The sequence below is a fragment of the Misgurnus anguillicaudatus genome, chromosome 19 (assembly GCF_027580225.2).
Source record: "Misgurnus anguillicaudatus chromosome 19, ASM2758022v2, whole genome shotgun sequence".
NCBI lineage: Eukaryota > Metazoa > Chordata > Actinopteri > Cypriniformes > Cobitidae > Misgurnus > Misgurnus anguillicaudatus.
The window spans coordinates 50,646,493-50,668,281 of record NC_073355.2 but is presented as its reverse complement, the minus strand read 5'-3'; the positions used below and the strand labels follow the sequence as shown (position 1 = coordinate 50,668,281).

Sequence of the window (21,789 nt, the reverse complement as noted above, 5' to 3'; positions counted from 1 at the left end):
CTTTTGTGTTCACTTTAAAACGTTATTCTCGACCTGTCTGGTTTTCCACACGTGTTATATTTTTGCTAGGGATGCTCCGATCGATCTGCCAATAATGCTTGCTATGTTTCTCAATGAATTATGGTGAAATGCCGCTACATCCAAAAGCCAGGGGGCGCTCTCGTGCAGAAACTCAAAATGCGCTGTAGACGAAGAAGAATACACACGCAGCTCCAGGAAATGTCTGAAGGATATATTTATATTGCTGTTCTTCAAACCTTTTCAGGTATTTTCATGATAATAAAGAATATGTATAATAATTATGTTTGACGAGTGTTGCTTTTTTTAAATGTGTGTTATAAACGACTCAAACTAACAGTGATTTTAGATCGATAAGGACTTACTGATCAAAAGCCGTTGTACATGAAATAGCTGTAATAAGATCGGCTGTCCGATTCAGAATAGTGATCGGCCACGTATTATAAGTGGAGATCGGCATTGATCGAAGCATCCCTAATTTTTGCCATCTTTGCTGTTGTCGCTCCGCACTGCAGTGGTTCTGCTCTGCGTTTGCTTTGGGTTCGGGCTCTGTATTGCGCGCTTTCTGCTCATTTGCTGCGTCGTGTGGTGTTTGCTGTGCTTTGGGTGCTCATTGCGCTGAAGGTGCTTGGCCCCGCAATTGCTGCTTGCAGCTATTGTTTATTATGCTTTTGTGATTCTTAATGAAAGAATCAATTAAAGTTCTACTTTCAATAAATCAGTCAAGACGTCATTTAAAAAAAAAATATTATCTTGCTGTCCGCTTATGACCAAACAAAATGTTTATCTGTGTTTGTATGTGATATAAATTTCCCTAAATTTCCAAACAATTCTTATAAATTCCTATTAAGTTTCTATTATATTTCAATTTGGAATATTTCCAAAATTCCCCAGGTAAAGTTCCAAAAGAAAGTTTCTGAAAATATCTTTCATATCTAACTTTTCACCCCTTTGCAACCCTTTCTGTGAATAATTTTGGCAATATTAAATAGAGTGTTTATCACACTAGTCTAATTTAATTTTTAATTAGGAAATTTGTTTTAAATTGCTTTCATTCTGTACAAAATGGCACAGAGTCACACTTGTTGTAGTGATCCCGGTCAAAAATGATCGGTCATTTAAAGTGAATGTGGAAGATCACAAACTTGAGAGAAATTTATTTTACAATTGTGCCTAACAAATCCAAATCGTTAAATTTACCTATTTAAGAACAAAACCAAAATAAAAACCGCTGTGACAAAATAACAAAACTTTGTGTGAACTCAGGTAAATGATGCATGCATCTAATGCATTTACTGAATGAGACATTAGAAGACCCTGGTTATAAACTATTTTCTGTAGGCAGGTCATTTATGACCAGAAACACTTAAAGTGCCACAAGGTGGGGGAAATCCCAAGCGAAGTCTTTGTAAAACAAAGTCAAAAAATTCCGCCATTACTTCACTTCCTAATAACGGACTTACTATCTTTCTTTAGTTACCTTTATCTTTATCTCTTTCTCTATTTGCCTTCCTCTTTATCTCTACATATCACAAAAAAATTACAACTCTTGGCTATGTATACTGTGTTGGACTTGATGAGACTATTTCCAGTGCACTTATGTATTGCTGTTCTTGTGTTGCCATAATTGCTTCTATTGTTTACCTCACTTGTAAGTCGCTTTGGACAAAAGCATCTGCTAAATTACAAAATGTAAATGTAAATTTCAGTCTGATGCAATAAAATATTAAAGATAAAGATTGAAACATAAACACCTACCTATTTGTTCCTCAGTATCTTCATCCTTTATTCTGCATGGTTGTGGATCTGTCATCTTCTCAAGCTCCTCTTTCACCGGCATCAACATTATGTCATGAAGATTTCAGTTGTCACACATGGAGTGATTTCTCTGTGTGTTTGACTCCAGCATTTATTGGTGGATTGTTGTAGGAGGAGCTTCACTGAAGTTCTCAATCACTTTATAAACGTGGCTGGAAATAAAAAAAGGCTTTGTCAGTAAAACATTCATAGAGGCATCTGTTTCAGTACTTAATCTGTCCAGTTTATGTCAGACACACTAAAAAAAATCCCTATATAAAAAGATCAAGATAATTTTTTTATTTCCAACTTGATTATATTTAGTTTTTTATTATTTTTTTGTATTATTCGTAATATAATATATTTAAATTTAAGTTCAAAGCTTTAGTTAGAAAAAAATTCTGCCTAGCCCCGCTAAAGATTGTAATTTATTCCCCAATCTGTACATGAATTCGTGATCGCTTTAGTCTCATTTTAATGAAATGGTGGCATGCTTCGGCTCTGCGCTGTATTTTACGATGTTAATAAGCTCATTAAATTCATTCAGATTTACACGATGTGTACATTAAATGATAGATGACATCTGTGTAGTTCATTAACATAAAAACTGTTTATATAATGTAATGCAGGAGCAATACAGACGCTTACTACTTGTAGTTTTACGTTCATTTGAATACAAAGTATTTTTTATTTAAAATATATTTTGGAAGCGGCATTAGATGAAAATATATTAAAGAAATTCAGTACAAAAAAAGTTCAGTTCAGTTCATCTTTATTTATTTCCTGAAGGCAATTTGGTTTCAGCAAACAGGCATGCACATAAAACACTGTCCCACATACATACACAAGAAATAGTTTAAAACACACATGATTAAATACATTTACCTACAGTTTAAAAACTTTACCGCTGAAGGTATAAATGAATTTTTAAAACTATTTGTTTTACTGAGCGGAGTTCTATACCGGCTACCAGATGGAAGAAGCTTGAACTCCTCAAACAAGAGGTGAGAAACATCCAACAGAATGTTCTGTGCTTTACCCAACACCTGTCTTTGATATAGCTGAGCCATAGTCAAGTAAAAAGTACACAAATGTTATACCCATCTTTTTAATAGGGATGCACCGATATGGAAATTTTGGCCGATACCGATAACTCTTTGTATTTGGGGGGCAATAACCGATATATATAGGCCGATAAATATTCATATTATTTTCAAAACTCCCAGACCGCGGACATCTTGTCTTTGCGCTAGACTAGCATAAGCCCGCAACACGTGTCATCTTCGTGCTATGTCACAGAAAGCACCAATCAAAACTCCACATGGCCAGCAATGATAGGGCTGTGCGATTTAGGGAAAATATCTAATTGCGCATTTTCTGCCAGGAATTGCGATTGCGATTCGATTTGCGATTAAATTTTGTAGCAGATGCAATGTGCATCTGCCTCAGATGGTTAGATCTTACTGATACTGCTTATGGGTCTGGTGATTTAACTGTTTTTTTTTTTTGTGAAAATAAGGACACAAAAACAAAGAAATTAAGAATATAATTAACACTTCTTATTGTATGAAATGTAAAATGGTCTTTAGCTTTATTTAAATAAGTGGTTTCATTATAGCTGCAACTTTAACAACAAGTTAAAATATTTAAATGGGTGACTGAGTTTTACTGGAAAGATTTGTATGTTTGTTTTTTGTAAACAAAGAACTTATACTCAACTTCATAACTATCAAAATATTAAATAGCTACATTTGGGAATTTTAAAATGAATATAAAATCCAAATGCGTTCAATGTCATGTCATTTCATTCAAGTGACATTAGCAACCCAGTTAAATGGTATTTTAATTTGTTTTAAATAAGGAGCCGGGATTGAAAGCATTGTTGGGCGTGTGTGTGTGTAAAGTTTTAACGCATCATCCGTTTTGAAAGACGCGAGCGTGAAGTCTTGCGATGCGGACTTGCGGAGACATGCGGGAGTATTTAATAAGCATAGAGACAGGCTGCGCGTGTGCTTCAAGTTTAAACACCTTGTCTGTTGTGGAAGACGCGCGCGCAAAGTCTTGCGATGCGTACTTGCGGAGATAGGCGAGAGTATTTAATAAGCATAGAGATACAGGCTGCGCGTGTGCTTCAAGTTTAAACACCTTGTCTGTTGTGGAAGACGCGCGCGAAAAGTCTTGCGATGCAGAACCAGGCGCAAGTATTAACAAGCATTGAGAGACACAGGCTGCGCGCATGCTTTAAATTGAAACCCCTTGTCAGTTTAGGGGAAGCGCTGTTTTAGCTGACGTATCTCGCGAGGCGATAGCACAGCCATACTTGCGCTCGCTCAATTGGTTAGACTGTCACAAAGCCTCTCCGCATATTTCTCAAATCGCATCATATCGCGTCCTTTCGCGATATGCTAATCGCAACGTTTCACATCGCGATTGCGGTTCGATTTCGATTAATCGCCCAGCCCTAAGCAATGAGCAAGTGAAGTTGTTCAACAAACCAAAATAATCCATCATTTATCGGCTTTCATTTATCGGCCTAATTTTGCTATCAGACCGATAACCGATAACATTAAAAATAAGCAGTTATCGGCCGACATATCGTTTTCGCGATATATATCGTTATGTGCATCCCTACTTTTTAATACAATAGAGTAATGCAGTAAAATCATAGTATTCAAATATTTTGTGTGTATGAGAACATAATATAGTACAAGAAAAACTAAGTAGATACTTGAAAATCAAAAGCAACACTACTTGGTACTTAACAACTGCATTTTACAAGCCTCATCTTATTTAAATCCCCAACATTTGCTTTGTGAGTACAGTGGGGCAAAAAAGTATTTAGTCAACCACCAATTGTGCAAGTTCTCCCACTTAAAAAGATGAGAGGGGCCTGTAATTTTCATCATAGGTACACTTCAACTATGAGAGACAAAATGAGGAAAAAAATACAGAAAATCACATTGTCTGATTTTTTAAGAATTTATTTGCAATTTATGGTGGAAAATAAGTATTTGGTCAATAACAAAAAAGCAAGATTTCTTTCTCTCACAGACCTGTAACTTCTTTAAGAGGATCCTCTGTCCTCCACTTGTTACCTGTATTAATGGCACCTTTTTGAACTTGTTAGCAGTATGAAAGACACCTGTCCACAACCTAAAACAGTCAGAATGCAAACTCAACTATGGCCAAGACCAAAGAGCTGTCAAAGGACACCATAAACAAAATTGTAGATCTGCACCAGGCTGGGAAGACTGAATCTGCAATAGGTAAGCAGGTTGGTGTGAAGAAATCAATTGTGAGAGCAATTATTAGAAAATGTAAGACATACAAGAACACTGATAATCTCCCTCGATCTGGGGCTCCACGCAAGATCTCATCCCGTAGGGTAAAAATTATCACCAGAATGGTGAGCAAAAATCCCAGAACCACATGAGGGGACCTAGTGAATGACCTGCAGAGAGCTGGGACCAAAGTAACAAAGGCTACCATCAGTAACACACTATGCAGCCAGGGACTCAATTCCTGCAGTGCCAGATGTGTCCACCTGCTTAAGCCAGTACATGTCCGGACCTGTCTGAAGTTTGCTAGAGAGCATTTGGATGATCCAGAAGAAGAGTGGGAGAATGTCATATGGTCAGATGAAACCAAAACATAACTTCTTGTGTTTGGAGGAGAAAGATGCTGAGTTGCATCCAAAGAACTCCATACCTACTGTGAAGCATGGGGGTGGAAACCTCATGCTTTGGGGCTGTTTTTCTGCAAAGGGACCAGGACGACTGATCCGAGTTAAGGAAAGAATGAATGGGGCCATGTATCGTGAGATTTTGACTCAAAACCTCCTTTCGTCAGCAAGGGCATTGAAGATGAAACGTGGCTAGGTCTTTCAGTATGGCAGTGATCCCAAACATACCGCCCGGGCAAAGAAGGAGTGGTTTCGTAAGAATAATTTCAAGGTCCTGGAGTGGCCTAGCCAGTCTCCAGATCTCAACCCCATAGAAAATCTTTGGAGGGAGTTGAAAATCTGAGTTGCCCAGCGACAGCCCTAAAACATCACTGTTCTAGAGGAGATCTGCATGGAGGAATGGGCCAAACTACCAGCCACAGTGTGTAAAAACCTTGTGGAGACTTACAGAAAACGTTTGATCTCTGTCATTGCCAACAAAGGGTATATAACAAAGTATTGACATAAACTTTTGTTATGACCAAATACTTATTTTTCACCATAATTTACAAATAAATTCTTAAAAAAATCAGACAATGTGATTTTCTGGATTTTTTTTCTCATTTTGTCTCTCATAGTTGACGTGTACCTTTGACAAAAATTACAGGCCTCCCTCATCTTTTTAAGTGTGAGAACTTGAACAATTGGTTGCTGACTAAATACTTTTTTGCCCCACTGTACATTTTTCAGATCTTAAGAGATCACTGTAATGAATTGGGGTAAATCGGAACTATCCGTCTGGAATAATGATATTTATCAACAGCTCTATTAACACTGATGTGACTGAAACAAAAATATTTCATGAAGACTGATGGGTCTGTTAACAGCTCTATTAACACTATTGAGTGTTTTTCACTGTGAGGTTATCGGCACAAATGAAACAAACCTTTCAAGAAAAGCAACAAAATCCTGATTTCATTCTCAGTAAATATGAACTTAACATAAATATCTACATTTTTTCTTTCCAGACAATCCAGAGTTATCATCTGAAGATCAAAGTGACGCTTGTGTTGAGCAATGCGTGTGATGGAGAAACTACTTACTAAATGTGTTTTTATAAAATATAATCTGTAGGTCTGTATCAGTCTTTAAAGACTTAACAAGTCTTTTTTACAAAATAAAATTACAAAATAAGAGCCTCATGCAAAGCATTCTGGAAACCACAAATCCTCATCAACCTTTTTCTGTTTTTTCCATCAAATTTTGGTTCCCAGAATGCTTTTCATGAGGCTCTTATTTTATAGTTTTATTCTGTAAAGACAAAGACTTGTCAATGGTGATTTAAGTTGAACAAACTGTTGCAAGTAAATAACAAATTTAAATATGCTAAGATTTTTGTGACAATCTATACAGTTATAACTTTTATTACTGGGGTCATCATCACATGTAATCGATAATCAAGAAAAAATATTTGTAAAATGATCTGATGTAAATAGAAACAGTCATGAAATATCAGAATAAAAAAATAACATGGCATATGTTTTTAAGTATTTGAAGAGGGTCTGGGATCATATAGACCCCTAAAAGACCATGAAACAGAAGCGCAGTAACAAAGCAGTGCTTGACACAATCAAAACACATAACATCTCTTGAGTGTACATTTTTCAGAAATATTCAACATGTTAAATATTTAAAATAAGAAACCAGATATGTGGGGGAAACCTCGAGGACAAGCGACCACTTACGCTGTAGTCACGTGAAACAAAATGATAACCAACCAGAGAGCTGATGAAAGATGAAACAATAACAACAGCAGTTATGGCACAGCAGGAACAGTCCAAAGTGAGGTGCAGTCCACAGTATTAATGACATTTCTTTATGACCGTTTTCCATCATGTTTGTTTACTGTGAAGTCATGTTTGACCACGAGAGACATCACAAGACTTCCATGTTCTCTGTCAAGACTCACAAACAACAAAGATGTGCTGTGATGACCACATACTGGCAATCCACATACTATAGGAACAAAACTGGTAAATCCTATACACTATATTGCCAAAAGTTTTGAGACACCACTCCAAATCATTGAATTCAGGTGTTTCAATCACTTTCCAGTGAAAGGAACTCTTAATGCTTCATCATACAAAGACAATTTGGACAAGTTCATGCTCCCAACTTTGTGGGAACAGTTTAGGGATGGCCCCTTCCTGTCCAACATGACTGTGCACCAGTGCACAAAGCAAGGTCCATAAAGACATGAATGAGCGAGTTTGGTGTGGAGGAACTTGACTGGCCTGCACAGAGTCCTGACCTCGACCCAGTAGAACATCTTTGGGATGAATTGGAACAGAGACTACGAGCGAGACCTTCTCGTCCAAAATCAGTGTCTGACCTTACAAATGTGCTTTTAGAAGAATGGTCAAAAATTCCCATAAACACACTCCTAAACCTTGTAGAGAATGGGATGTCATTCAGGTTCATGTGCATATAAAGGCAGGTATCCCAAAACTTTTGGCAATATAGTGTATTTTTTCTCATCATGTTTGTGGTCTCTGGTGTGATAAGATTTAAAAAATCTTTTGGTGGGCCCTAGCTTAATGATGCGTTCAGACCAGCCAAGCAAGAGCGATTTCAATGTTAAGTCAATATGAAGAAGCGCAGTCTCATGGTGCGAATGAGGCGTTTAGTGCGGCGTGTTAGACGCATTCTGCCTTTTTGAATTGAGCGTTGCCGCGGCAAACGAGCAAGTTGAAAAATTTGCACTTTAGGCCGAAAAACGTGCTGCATTAACCAATCAGGAGCTTGCTTTCTTTCTTTCTTTTTTAACGCCATACCAGCTTCAAAGGCTATATTCATGGCGAGAATACAGTATAATTAAATCAAAGGAAGATTAAAAAAGATGTTTCAAATTTATTTCCTCTAAAAATCTTAAAACCATGCTTGGGCTCACTTGATTAAAAACCTTTTCAAAACTATCAACAGAGTAAAAACGATTTCTCACAGGGGTAAATGTAATACAGTCTAAAAGGATATGTTTAATGGACAATGGATTTTGACAAGATGAACATTTTGGATGGTTTTCTCCTGAGAGTAAAAATTGGTGTGTCAATCAGGAGCTTGCTTTAGTAGTGACGTGATTACAGAAAGTGAGCGGAGTCGCAGAAGCCCCTCCCATGACGCAAATTTCCAAAAGTCTCGATGACTAGAATTTCACGCGAGTAAACTCAAAGTGGCGGTTTCCCTGACAGGCATAAGCTTAATCCAGGACTAGGCCTTAGTTTAATTAGGAAATATAACTAGTTTTAACAAACATGCCTTACTAAAAAAATACCTGTGTGCATTTTGAGGCAAAACAAAAAGCACTGATTTATTTTAAGATATGTAAGTGCAAGTTGTTTTTTAGTTTGTACAGCTCTTAAAAATGTTGTAGTCTAGGACTAGTCTAATCCCTGTCCAGGAAACCGCCCCATAATGTTCAAGCGGCAAACTAGACGCGATTTTGACGCCTCAAACACAGCTGGTGTGAACCCACGGTAAGACTTTACATATCCACTCATGACCACTCGTGTGTATCTACTGATTCATAATAAACTCATAACTGCACAGAAGAGTTGAATGTCTTTTCTTTACAATGTAAGCGCTGGTGATTTCTGAGACTTGTTTCCCACATAAAACTCATTCCACAATGAGGACATGCAAACGGTTTCTCTCCAGTGTGAAGTCTCTTGTGGGTCTCAAGGATACCTTTTGTTGTGAAACTCTTTCCACACTGAGGACACGTGTAAGGTTTCTCTCCAGTGTGAAGTCCCATATGAATCTCAAGGCTAGCTTTTCTTCTGAAACTTTTTCCACACTGAAGACATGTGAACAGTTTCTTTCCAGTGTGAGTTATCATGTGTTTCTTAAGGTCACATGCAGATGCAAAAGTCTTTCCACACTCATGGCACGCATGTGGTTTCTCTCCACTGTGAATTTTCACATGTCTCGTAAGGTCACTTGAAGATGTAAAACTCTTTCCACACTGTTGACACGTGTATGGTTTCTCTCCAGTGTGAATTCTCATGTGATTCCTAAGGCTAGATTTAACTGCGAAGCGGTTTCCACACTGTTGACAAGTGTAAGGTTTCTCTCCGGTGTGAATTCTTAAATGATACTTAAGGTTACCTGCAGTTGTAAAACTCTTTTCACACTCATGGCACACGTGTGATTTCTCTCCAGTGTGAATTCTCAGGTGAGCCTCAAGTTTACTTTTAGATATGAAACTCTTTCCACACTGTTGGCATGTTAAAGGTTTCTCCTCACTGTGAGTTCTCTTGTGATCTGCAGGCCGACCACATTTTCGGAAACTCGTTTCACACTTTATGTCTTCTGTTCTCAGAGTTCCTTTCTGTGAAACATTATGGTTTATTTTCACAATCTGATGTTTCTCATCCACTTCAGCTTGACTCTCCTCTTTCACTTCTATCATATCTAAAATGAAGAAAGTAAATAGTTAAAACTGATAAACCAGAGTGACAAAACACTTGAGATTGTATGACAAAAGCAACATGTCATGTATCCGTTATGTGTTATCTTTAATGTTGAGTATATTATATAATTTCTATTGTCAATGTCTGCTCTTGCAGTTTAACTCTAGTAGAGCATTGTATGGAGATCACAGTCATTCAATCCACTGAAGGTTTCTTTGGATAAAACTCTTTACCTGATGTTTCAATCTAATTCTACTGAATCTATTATAGATGCAGAAAGTTATCATCTCATGGATTTTAGTTTATTTTCCCCTCATGTTTCTCAATGTCAATGTTTTTATGATTATTCCTCAACCATCTAAGATGAAGATTGAAAAATAGACACCAACCTATTTGTTCCTCAGTATCTTCTTCCTTTATTCTGCATGGTTGTGGATCTGTCATCTTCTCAAGCTCCTCTTTCACCAGCATCAACATTATGTCATGAAGATTTCAGTTGTCACACATGGAGTGATTTCTCTGTGTGTTTGACTCCAGCATTTATTGGTGGATTGTTGTAGGAGGAGCTTCACTGAAGGTCTCAATCACTTTATATGTGTGGCTGGAGATTTTAGAGAGGCTTTGTCAGTTAACAATCATAGAGGTAGGGGTGCATCGAAAATTTTCAGACAAAAATGGCATTATCGGTTTTGGGCTGAAAAACCCCCGCCAACAATTAATATTGCCCCAATCCTTGAGCAAGTGCTTAGGTTTCCCCCTCCTTCCAGAACGTTCCCTGTAGGTATTTTTTTAGGTTTCATTTTATAACCTGAAGAGAACCTTCCCAGAACCTTCCCAGAATGTTCCCTGAAAAAAAGTTTTATAATGGATGGCCTACATTGAGGCTCTCGCCGGTGGTGGTGTGAAGGGACAGTTAGTAATGTCCCTTCACACCACCACCGGCGAGAGCCTCAATGTAGCCGGAAGTCATTCATTCACCACCGGCGTCGAGCAGCGATGCGGCACGTCATGTAAGGTGTGAGTGTTGAGGAGAGTTGAAATCAGCTCAACTTTATGGTAATAAGCTATGACACGGTTCAGTGGCAACCAATCGGAAGGCAGAAACCTCCACTTGAGAGGATTTCAGAGTATGCATTCGAGGGTCAGAGCATCCACATCATCTTTTCTATAGCGTTGTTAGTAGAGCAGCCAGAGCTTTAATTGATACTATGCTTTCACACCGCCAACGGCAAGAGCAAGGCAACATGGTAAAGCAGAGTCCTGCAACGGGTATCCGCATTAAAAGTGTCTCAAACGGGTGGGTTGTGACATTCATAAAATTCAGGGGTGGGGCCGCGGACGGATAATTAACTCCGTGCGGGCGGGTGGGTTGTAGCGCAAATGAAAATGTGCAAAATTTGTATGTGCACACCAAAACTTACACGACTGAAAACGCCTGGAGGACACGAATGCCAGCTGTTTTTTCAGCCAAGCTTTTTAGCTGTGATACTTGAGCTGTGAGCTGGTTGGTTCAGTGTTTCCGCTATATACATTCTACCGTGGCGGCACGCCATGCCTAAAACATCCCCCCCACGCCTGCGGTTGTGGATAGAAGGGATACAGCAAACAAAATCTTGCCGTATGAGCACTGTTTTATCCTAATCCTTCACCCAAACCCAACTCTAAACACAAAATTTCACACGACTGTAGGATGTATTTGTATCTCATTTAGCCAGAGCAGTTGTTTTCATCCTAATAATCCTACCTCCAAATCAAATCCTAAACTTTTCTGCATTTGCTGTATCCCTTCTAGACATAACCCACGGCGGCGGCTCGCAAAATAAAGAACCCTGCCAGACTGGCTGTCTTTAAAAATAAATAAATTCCTTTCTGGATTCGCGTTGTTTACTCATTTATAAATAAATTGCCTAAAATATCATAATTTCCCCAATGGGTTTAATTTCATGCACAAATAGATTTAAATCAACAGATGATTATAGGCTCTCTGTTTTGGGAAATAATCATAAAATAAATAAGCCTACACAAAATATGTTACACTTAAATAATTATCAGACAAAACGAATAAAAAAGTATTTGTGTTTCTGTTCTTTTTTGTGACGCGCTGTAAAAAGCAGCAGAAAGCACGTCATGTTTTTAATGATTTTTAATAAGCACAACGTTTTCTCCTTATTGTGAGTTTACACAAATAAAAATACAACATTTACAGTTTGGAATGTTGTTTTACGTTTATCTGTATGACAATAAATGTAGGGTAATTTAAGGTGCAAGGTCATCACGCGTATGATGTTCACCGGCGCATATCTACACCGACGCAGCGCAGGGCTGCGAGAAAAGAAAGGATTAAACTTTCGATTTAACATATTACGAGTTTTTTGGACAATCATTTGGAATCATTGTACTCATATAATCAACTTATCGGGCCATTAGTTATTCAGAATATAAGCGCAGCGTGCTGCTGACCGCTCAACTGTCAATCTTATGTGCTTCAGATCGACACTCACAAAGTTTCACATTAAATGACAAGATATTTGTCCAAAAACCAAAAAAGGCTAAATACTGAAAAGTTATGGGACTGCAAGACATTAATTGTCAGATCTATTTGTAAGGAAAACTACATTATTCCCGTGGGAAGAGAAGGACGTTGGTAATAAAAACTTGAGGCAGACGGTGAGACTGTTTCAGACAGCAGGGTCGGGGTACCCGCGGGTGAAACTCCTAGTATTTGATGTAACGGGTGTAATAATATTAACGTGTCATTTGCGTTAGACGCAGGTCGGGACTCAATAAGCAAGAGTAAACTGAGGGTCTAACATCCAAGACCAAAATTCGACTCTATTCCGATAGGTAGCAGTTTTTAAATTTCCCTGTGCTTATTTGTGTTTAAGATCTGTCTGAAGACGTCCGGTTATAAGATCAACTGGAACAAATCCATACTTATGCCCCTTAATTTAGCTGCTGAATCAGAGATTCAGACCTTACCACTATGATCACTGTCAGCGACCAGTTTACTTATCTTGGAATCAGAGTTTTTCCTTCGTTATCTCTTATTTCCAAGTGGAACTATCAGTCTCTTTTGAATAAGATCAAGAGCGACCTTTTGTGTTGGTCCCCACTTTGTTTGGCTCTTCATGTAAGGATAGCTACAATAAAGATGAATATACTTCCTAGGTTAAGTTTTTTTATTTTCAGTGTTACCCCTGACTCCACCTGCTGAATACTTTAAAGAGATCAATACAGCAGTATCGAAATTTTTGTGGAATAATAAACGGCCTAGAATCCGTTTCAAATCTATGCATCGATTAAAACCTCATGGTGGCTTATCTCTACCAGATTTTTGGTCCTATTATTTAGCATACCAGATGAGACCACTAAGGACATGGCTAGATATTGACTCCCGGGTTCCATGGCGGGCTTTAGAAACTAATATTATTTCCCCATTACGTCTACAAGATTTACCCTTTACTGGAATATCTAAGAAAGCTCTAGAAAATTTTGGTCCAATTATATGCCATTCCATCAAAACCTGGAAAGCAGCAGAAAAGATTATGGGAGCCTCTGCTTCTTATAATGGCCGTACCCCCATTTGGCATAATAATAATCTTTGCACTGGTAACAAACCATTTATTTCCAAATGCTGGGCTGAATGTGGTATCTACACTTTTAAAGACCAGGGGCCGGATTCACAAAACATTCTTAAGAAGAAAAATCTTCTTAACTGCCCTTTTTATCTTAAATTCATGCTTAAGAAAAAAATTAAGAATATTTTGTATTCTCAAAAAAGCTTCTTAAGAAAGTTCTTATTTTTTTCCTTAAGTAGCCTATGTTCTTAAGAAAAAACTTAAGAAGAATTCCAATTCTCGAAAAATAAACTGTCTTAAATAACATCTTAAAGTTAGAACAACCTTACAGTAGTCTTAAATTTCAAAATGTAAGATGTTTTATAAGTTAATGTGATTCTTTTAAATGTGACATGTTGTATTTTGTAGTCTGATCAGTTTACTTCACATAGATTAGTTTAAAGAGGAATTCCACACTCATAAAATTAAGTTTAATGGCTTACTCAGTAATATGTCATGAAACACAAATAAGTATTAGTGATAATATTATCAAACATTTAACTTCCTCAGTAATAGCCTACATTCATTGTGAAATTACTTAACAGCTAAAAGTCGCTCTAAGCGGGAGGTGAACCGGTAATCGCTTTGTCATGTGAGTCGAGGGATCTGAAACCGCGGCCACGCTGCACCCTCCGCGTCCGTCTCTTGCGTGAGCGCGGGTCGCGGGAGACGAAGCCGTGAGCACGGAGAGTGAAGCACGCACGCCCAGGGCGCTCGACCCACATCACGGACCGATTGCGACGTTAGGAAATGATATTTACTCACCGCACCGCCTTAATACTAGCTGGCCTCTGTTACAACCGCGAATAACATCCTCTATTTAATGTATCACTCGTTTGTATCGCCTTAATGATCGCAAGGTAACGTTAGTCAAAAGATTAATAAGTTTATTACATCATTAGCCGGGTATCATTATTCATTCCAAAGCTTATCATTTTATTCTTAAGATACAAATTTAAGATTTACTTAAGAAAAAATTTGAGAACTTCTTAAGGAATGTTCGAGAATTGCACTTAGAAACATTCTTACGAACTTCTTATAATTTATCTTAAGAACTTTCTTATTTTTTCTCTTAAGAATGTTTTCGTGAATCCGGCCCCTGTACAATGATTATGGGCTCCAGTCCTTTCAGATGTTAAAGGATGAGTTCTCTCTCCCATGATTCTCCTTCTTTCTTTATTTAAGATTAAGATCTGCGCTGAAAGCTTACGTAGTGCCCTGGGCAAATAATATACCTTCTCATCCTATGGTAAAGTGGATAGATTCTAGCATGTCTTCCAGAGGTATTGTGACTATAATTTATAAATCACTTGTGGTACGACAGTATTCAAACATTCCTATTGAGAGTTTCTGGGAGAGAGAACTTAATACTGTGATTGATTGGGACAGTGTCTGGGAAAATTGCTTCATTACTTCTAAAAACCCAGCTCACCAAATGATTCATTACAAGTTAATTTATAAGGCATATGCCACTCCCTGTTTATTATATAAAATGAAAAGGAAGCCTGACCCTTTCTGTCATCTGTGTAATAGTTCAAGTATAGGTACATACAAGCATATGTTCTGGGACTGTTCACAAATTGCTTTGCTCTGGTCCTGGGTACAGGACCTTGCGTCTGATCTTTTGACGACTCCGGTCCCAAAGGACCCACTGCTTTTTCTCTTGCTGGATGTTTCCTCATTGACATTGTCAGTTAATCAAAAAAGGATTCTATCTGCAATTCTGACTGCTGCTAAAAAGGTTATTCTAAAATTATGGTTGGATCCATCTACTCCAACAAGAGTGATGTGGATGTCATATCTGCTGGACATTGCCCGGCTTGGGTGTTCCACAGCCAAAATACATGGTGCCAATGGAAAGACAATACAATTTTGGTTGGACCTTATTGATGCTGTATCAGACCTCATGTAATCCTAAATGGTTTTGTAATATTGTATTGTAACTTTTTGTACTGTATTGTAATTGTGATATTTGTCCCGTCCCTACTCCGCTGTGATTGGGCGGGCGTGTGAGAACTAACATTGACGAGCGGAGCATTTTACCCAAAGTTGAATCTTTCGACGCTCAGCAAAGAGCACGGAAAAAAACGCTGAACGCCGGCTTATTTGAAAAACGTTGTGTTTCCCATCAAGTGCAACTAAATTTAATTTTTGCTGATAATTGTCAGTTATACTAACATTTTCACGGCAACCGCTGGAACAGCCAGTTATTTTGTTGAAGTAGCAATAGCCATATGTCAGGTATGTAAAATTTTGGGATAATAAAATCCTATAAAAATACATGAAATACACATAAATTAATGCTCTTATTCAATTTAATTGCAAAGTTTTGTCAGTGAGCCTTCATTAAAAAAAACATCCATTATGATGAGCCTTGTGTTCTACAAAGGTGGGATGTTTTATTAGTGTAAGGCCAACTAAATTAAATTTAAGCTGGTAATAGCCAGTTTTACTGGCGATTTCGCAGCAGCCACTATGAAAACCAGCCACTTTGTTGAATGTTTTGACATTCAAAAATTTAAGTGCAAAAGATGTAAATATTCATCTGCTATCTTTAACTGTATCTCAAGAGATAATGAACAGGTGAAAAATCTTACTTGGACACACAAAAAATGACAATGTATCGATGTTTCATAAAACTTTAAAGTGTAATCAAATTGAAGTTGTTTTTAGTCATGATGTATTGTGACACATTCTGGATGTCAAAACTTGTTCTTATACCTGTGTGAACACTAGAGGAACAGACACACAGTCAATGAAAGCCATCAAGTCATACAAAAAGTTGAGAAAAGGTATTTTAGCAGGATCTCCTAAAGCATGATCTGTTTTGTGTGTCTGTCGCGGCTGACTTTTTGGTTCTGCTCAACAAAACTCAAGATTTCCTCAGACAGCGTGCGGTGTTGTTGAAAATAATGCTTCTGTTGGTTTGTTGATGGCGAAATATGAGTTTTCCTTGTTAACATCACCAGAAGAACCATAGGCACCTTCTCGTTTTCAGTCACCACCTTTTATGTTGAACTACTGACCGTGCGAGCTCGCCAAAGTCGTTTGTAAAAATGTAGTTTTTTTGCTGAAGTTGAGTAAAGACATTCTTGAAATTGTAATAGACATACTTTAATTGCTAAACTACAAGTAAACTAAATTTTTTATAAATTTGAACGACGACCACGGGAGTTTTACCACCCCCAAAATCTGCTTGAATGGACAAAGAATGTGAAGCAGCCGTATAGCCATGTAGTAGATGTCTGTATATATTAGAATGTGTGTGAAATATAATGTAAATGAAAAACAATAAAATAGTTATGAATTGAATATATATGTAAAGGAGTTTAGATACAAAACAAATGAGATCTTGGAGCCAATCTTGGGGTTAGCGATATTCTGGAAAAAGAGTGTTATTTGGTGTAATAATTAGTGTTTATATATATGACTTTTAAGAAGTATAATATATAGGGGATATGGCAAACAGCTTATCCTGAAAGATTCAGGTAAATATCTCAAAACAATTTAAAAAGTTATAACTTTCATGATTCGGTCACACATTTTCTTGACTTTTAATGGAAAACATGGGACAAAATAAAGTGATGAATTTCCAATGGCCAGTATTTTGTTAATCTTAAACCCATAAACATGAAATTGGTCTCATTTAAAAGCTTTTTTCAAGCTCTTACTATCTGTTTTAGCATTTAACCATTTTGAAATTTTAGCAACATACCTATTTTAAACTTTAACGCATCAAAATTGTTGAAAATTTGACCAGAGATTTAAAGTAATGAAGTACTTTTACTCACTACTCAAGTAACTGTACCCTGCTGAAAAAACCAGCATACCAGCAAGACCAGCATATGTTGTGTTTTGGTGCTGGTTTGCTTGTGAACACCAGCTAAACCAGCATCAAACCAGCATCAGCACCAGCATTAGCACCAGCTAAACCAGCACCAAACCAGCATTAGCACCAGCTAAACCAGCACCAAACCAGCATTAGCACCAGCTAAACCAGCATTAGCACCAGCATCCCATGCTGGTCATACCAGCATATGTTGTGTTTTCGTGCTGGTATGCTATGACCACCAGCTAAACCAGCATAGACCAGCATAATTCCCATGCTGGTTTGATGCTGTTTTTTTCAGCAGGGTACTATATTAAAGTGTATGAAATGTAGTGGATTTAAAAGTACGATGTTATAATATAGTAAAGTCAAAGAAAAAGTAGATGCTTGAAAATGTCCTTTTAAAAGCAACAGTACTTAGTACTTTACATCTGCATTTTACAACAAGCTTCATCCTATTTAAATCACAATCATTTGTGTAGCCCCTATTCTCCAAACTTACCTGAAACAGTCCGAAGTAATAACGAGTCACCTCCTTGCGGTAAAAATGTGGGCAGTACTTCTGATTCCAGGCAAGATTTTCGTTTTTAACTCCTCCAAGAAACGCGAAACTCACGTCTTTTCTCCTCATAAATTTCCCTTGTCTTGTCTCTTCTTCTTCTCTTTTAACGGCGGTTGGCATCCAGTTTATAGGCGCATTACCGCCCCCTCTGCTCCGGAGCGTGGATCTGATAATAGGTCTACTCTCTATCTTCCTTACTCATGGATTCCTTCTCGATTATACAAAACATTTAATAAATAAAACCACATTAACCAAATACACACATACACAAATATAATTCCCCACCAATACAACTAAATACATTTTATATCTCACTTTTGTCCTGTTTTTTTCAAAGCAAAATTAGACTGGATCACCCTGATCCAGATACACACTTTTTCAGATTATCAAATCTGGATTTCCAGTGCTTTAAATGGGTTTACATGTCAATGTTGACTATTAGCTATGTTAAAAACAGCAGGTAGTTTGGTCAGTATGGGGTCAGAATTGTTTCGTTATTCTGAATAAATATACTATGATCCACAAATAAATATATAGAGTTTCACAATTATTTTTTAAATCCACAAATGCACAATAAGTGAACCATAAATATATGTTTACAAATTTACAAAGGACATTCACAAATAAATAAAATGTGATTTGCAAATGAAAAAATATTTATTTTTTTATTTTATTTATATGTGAATAGCTTCCTGTCCATTTGTGGATCGCGTTCTGTGCATTTGTGGATTTGATACATTTCTAGTCAAGACATGCACAAGAATCCACAAATAGGTGGACTCTGCCCACCGTCTACTCCAGCCAATCAGACAACAAGCACACTATGCTGACCAATCGTGGCAAGATTTCCCCCCAACCAATCATATTTTGTTTTACTGTTAGGGTGGGACACAGTTGAATTCCATCAGGCAATCTTTTGTATGCTGCATACATCATCAAGACTGTCTTCTTTTAGAAAATTAACTATTATAAAGTTAACTATTATTCTTAGTTAGTCGTTAATTGTTGTAATATGCTTATGATTTGCGAATGTAATGCTCAGTTAACTTAAATTAACCAGACTTGATGACTTATGCAGCCTGTATATGCGACCTCCGGAGGCTGCAGCCTTCCGATTGAGGAACGGGCACTGTTGAAAGTTGTCAATAATTCTTTACTTGGGAATCTCTTAATACACTTTGTGGTAAGGTATGTCAAGGTTAATAATTGTCAAATTAAATTGATTTAAGCTGGTTTTTAGCAGTAGTTTACTCCAGACGTGGCGTTTTGGTTCTTTCTGTTGCCATGTTGGTTTGTTTCCTGGCTGACATTAACTAAGTTTATTGTTTTGTAAATTCTGTTAATATAGCATATAACTTTTCTTGAAATAACGTTGCTACAAACTTAAAGACGTTTTAAAGACGTTTGAAATAATACTATATAACCTATTATATTTACTATTAATTTAGTAATTTCCCTGGTTTTCTTCTTTCTTGTAAAGCTGTTTTGAAGCAATGCAACTTTGTAAAAAGCACTATATAAATAAATCTGGCTTGGTTGGACTTAAAGGAATAGTCTACTCAATTTCAATATTAAACTATGTTATTACCGTAACTAAGAATTGTTGATGCATCACTCTATCATCTGTGTGCGTGCACGTAAGCGCTGGAGCGCGCTGTGACACTTCGATAGCATTTAGCTTAGCCCCATTCATTCAATGGTACCAAACAGAGATAAAGTTAGAAGTGACCAAACACATTAGAGCTGAAGATCTTTGCCCGAACCCGACGGGACAGTAAATGAGCGGTCAAGTTCAATGCTGCTGGATGCAGTAAGCGCAGGACCGCACTGAAGCCATTTACAGTGGATTTAATAATTTTCCTCAACAAAAACATGTAACCTAATCTTGGTGAGTAAAGGTTTTTCAATGTATAACTTAATATTAATTGAGTCTTAAATACATAATTTAGACAGAGGACATAGACTTATGTTGGCATTAATGGCGAGAAGTGCCGACGCAAATCCCGCGGAGCCTTTATCTTAATTTCGTTATTGCCAAATACCCATCTTAATTCAGAATGTATTATCTTTATTTAATTCGTTAAGAAATAATAATTTTATTGGCATGTTGGCCTGTTTATAGTCTATTGTATAGGCCTATTTAGAGTGAGATGTTACGATGTTACAGATGACTTATTTTATTTCTTTGTTTTAACTTCCAAGTTGCGTAGCCTAGTTAGTCATAAATAAATAATGTTAAAACCTGTGTATTACTCATTCTTGACAAAAGCTGTGTACGTGCGCACATTTAAATAATGTCGGGCTGTAAACGGGTTCGGGCTTTTAAAAAGCTGTCAATCAAAATGTACTTTCGGGTTCGGGCCGAATTCTGTCGGGCTTCGGTCATTTCGGGCCTGACTTTTAAGGCCCGATTACAGCTCTAAAACACATCAACGTTTTTCCTATTTAAGACGAGTAGTTATACGAGCAAGTTTGGTGGTACAAAATAAAACGTAGCGCTTTTCTAAGCGGATTTAAAAGAGGAACTATATTGTATGGCGGAACAGCACTTTTGTGAGTACTTCGACTCGGCGCAGTAACACCCTCTCTCTCCCATTATGAGAGGGAGAAGGGGAGCAGACTTTTCAGGCGAGTCGAAGTACTCCCAAAAGTGCTATTACGCCATAAAATATAGTTCCTCTTTTAAATACGCTTAGAAAAGCGCTACGTTTTATTTTGTACCACCAAACTTTTTCGTATAACTACTCGTCTTAAATAGGAAAAACGTTGATGTGATTGGTTACTTCTAACTTTATCTCCGATTGGTACCATTGAATGAATGGGGCCAAGCTAAATGCTATCGAAGTGTCGCAGCGCGCTCCAGCGCCTACGCGCACGCACACAGATGATAGAGGGATGCATCAACAACTCCCAGCCAAGGCAACAACACACTTTAACATTGAAAATGAGTAGACTATTCCTTTAAAATTTAAAATTGTGTGTGTGTGTGTGTGTGTTTGTTTACATTTAATATTTAATTGACTTAAGATAGTGTGTTCTATATAAATCTGTACTACTTATTTCAGCAAACTCTAAATGTCTGCATCTAAGCTTACACAAAGGATTAGGTTATTTATTTATTCATTCAATTTATTGATTCATAAATAAATTTAAAAATTAGTTCATTACACATTTCATTCATTCACTCCTGTCTACTGCAATTGCTAATTGAGAAACACGGCATTGACCTTCAAGCCTTGTTCATTAACACAGTATGACAAAAAAATCAATTTCCTCTTGAACCTGAAATATGAACAAAAATTCACCATTTCCTTCAGAGAATTCCCCGCTCAGGACCTTCCAGAGGGCATTTTGTTGATCATCTGTAGCACCTGGTTAAGTAAAGACGCAAGTTGTAAAAAATATAAAAATCACATGAAATTATATATAATGTAGAGTCCCTTTTAGGCAAACATCTCCATCAGCTGAATGCACCCCCACTCATTTGCACCTCCTCCTAAAAAAACTCACACAAAATAAAAAACAAATAACATACCACTTGTTTGATTGCATACTTGTAAAAAAATCCAGCTTACGTCTATGAATTTTACTGTTAATGGCAGTAAGAGCATAAGCTTGTTCAGAGCATAAAGGCAAAAAAAACAACAACACTGTAAGACTATCTAACAGCTTTGACAAATTAAACCTTCTTACCATTAAGATGTAGACACCACAGGAATTTCGTGTTCATTAAAAACATACCATAATGCATAATGTGTAATTAAATGAATAGTTCTGTAGTCTGAGAACGAGGTAAAACAGAGTTGTTTTGTCATGTCATAATAAAATGTGACACG

General features: G+C 37.2%; 3 protein-coding genes across 3 annotated transcripts in view; 2 read left to right on the top strand and 1 right to left on the bottom strand.

Moving 5' to 3' along the window:
- LOC129422851 (uncharacterized) overlaps window positions 1-21,789 on the top strand; it is a 469,570-nt gene that overhangs the window by 263,261 nt on the left and 184,520 nt on the right. The window lies entirely within an intron of this gene.
- Window positions 1-21,789, top strand: part of LOC129422214 (uncharacterized) — a 240,539-nt gene that overhangs the window by 112,407 nt on the left and 106,343 nt on the right. The window lies entirely within an intron of this gene.
- LOC129422142 (uncharacterized) overlaps window positions 1-21,789 on the bottom strand; it is a 104,441-nt gene that overhangs the window by 9,262 nt on the left and 73,390 nt on the right. Inside the window, exons 3-4 of the mRNA XM_073857937.1 lie at window positions 9,081-9,946; window positions 7,653-7,863 (exon numbers count right to left, since the gene is read on the bottom strand). Of these exons, the coding sequence (XP_073714038.1) occupies window positions 7,653-7,863; window positions 9,081-9,946 (1,077 nt within the window). The remainder of the gene's footprint in view (window positions 1-7,652; window positions 7,864-9,080; window positions 9,947-21,789) is intronic.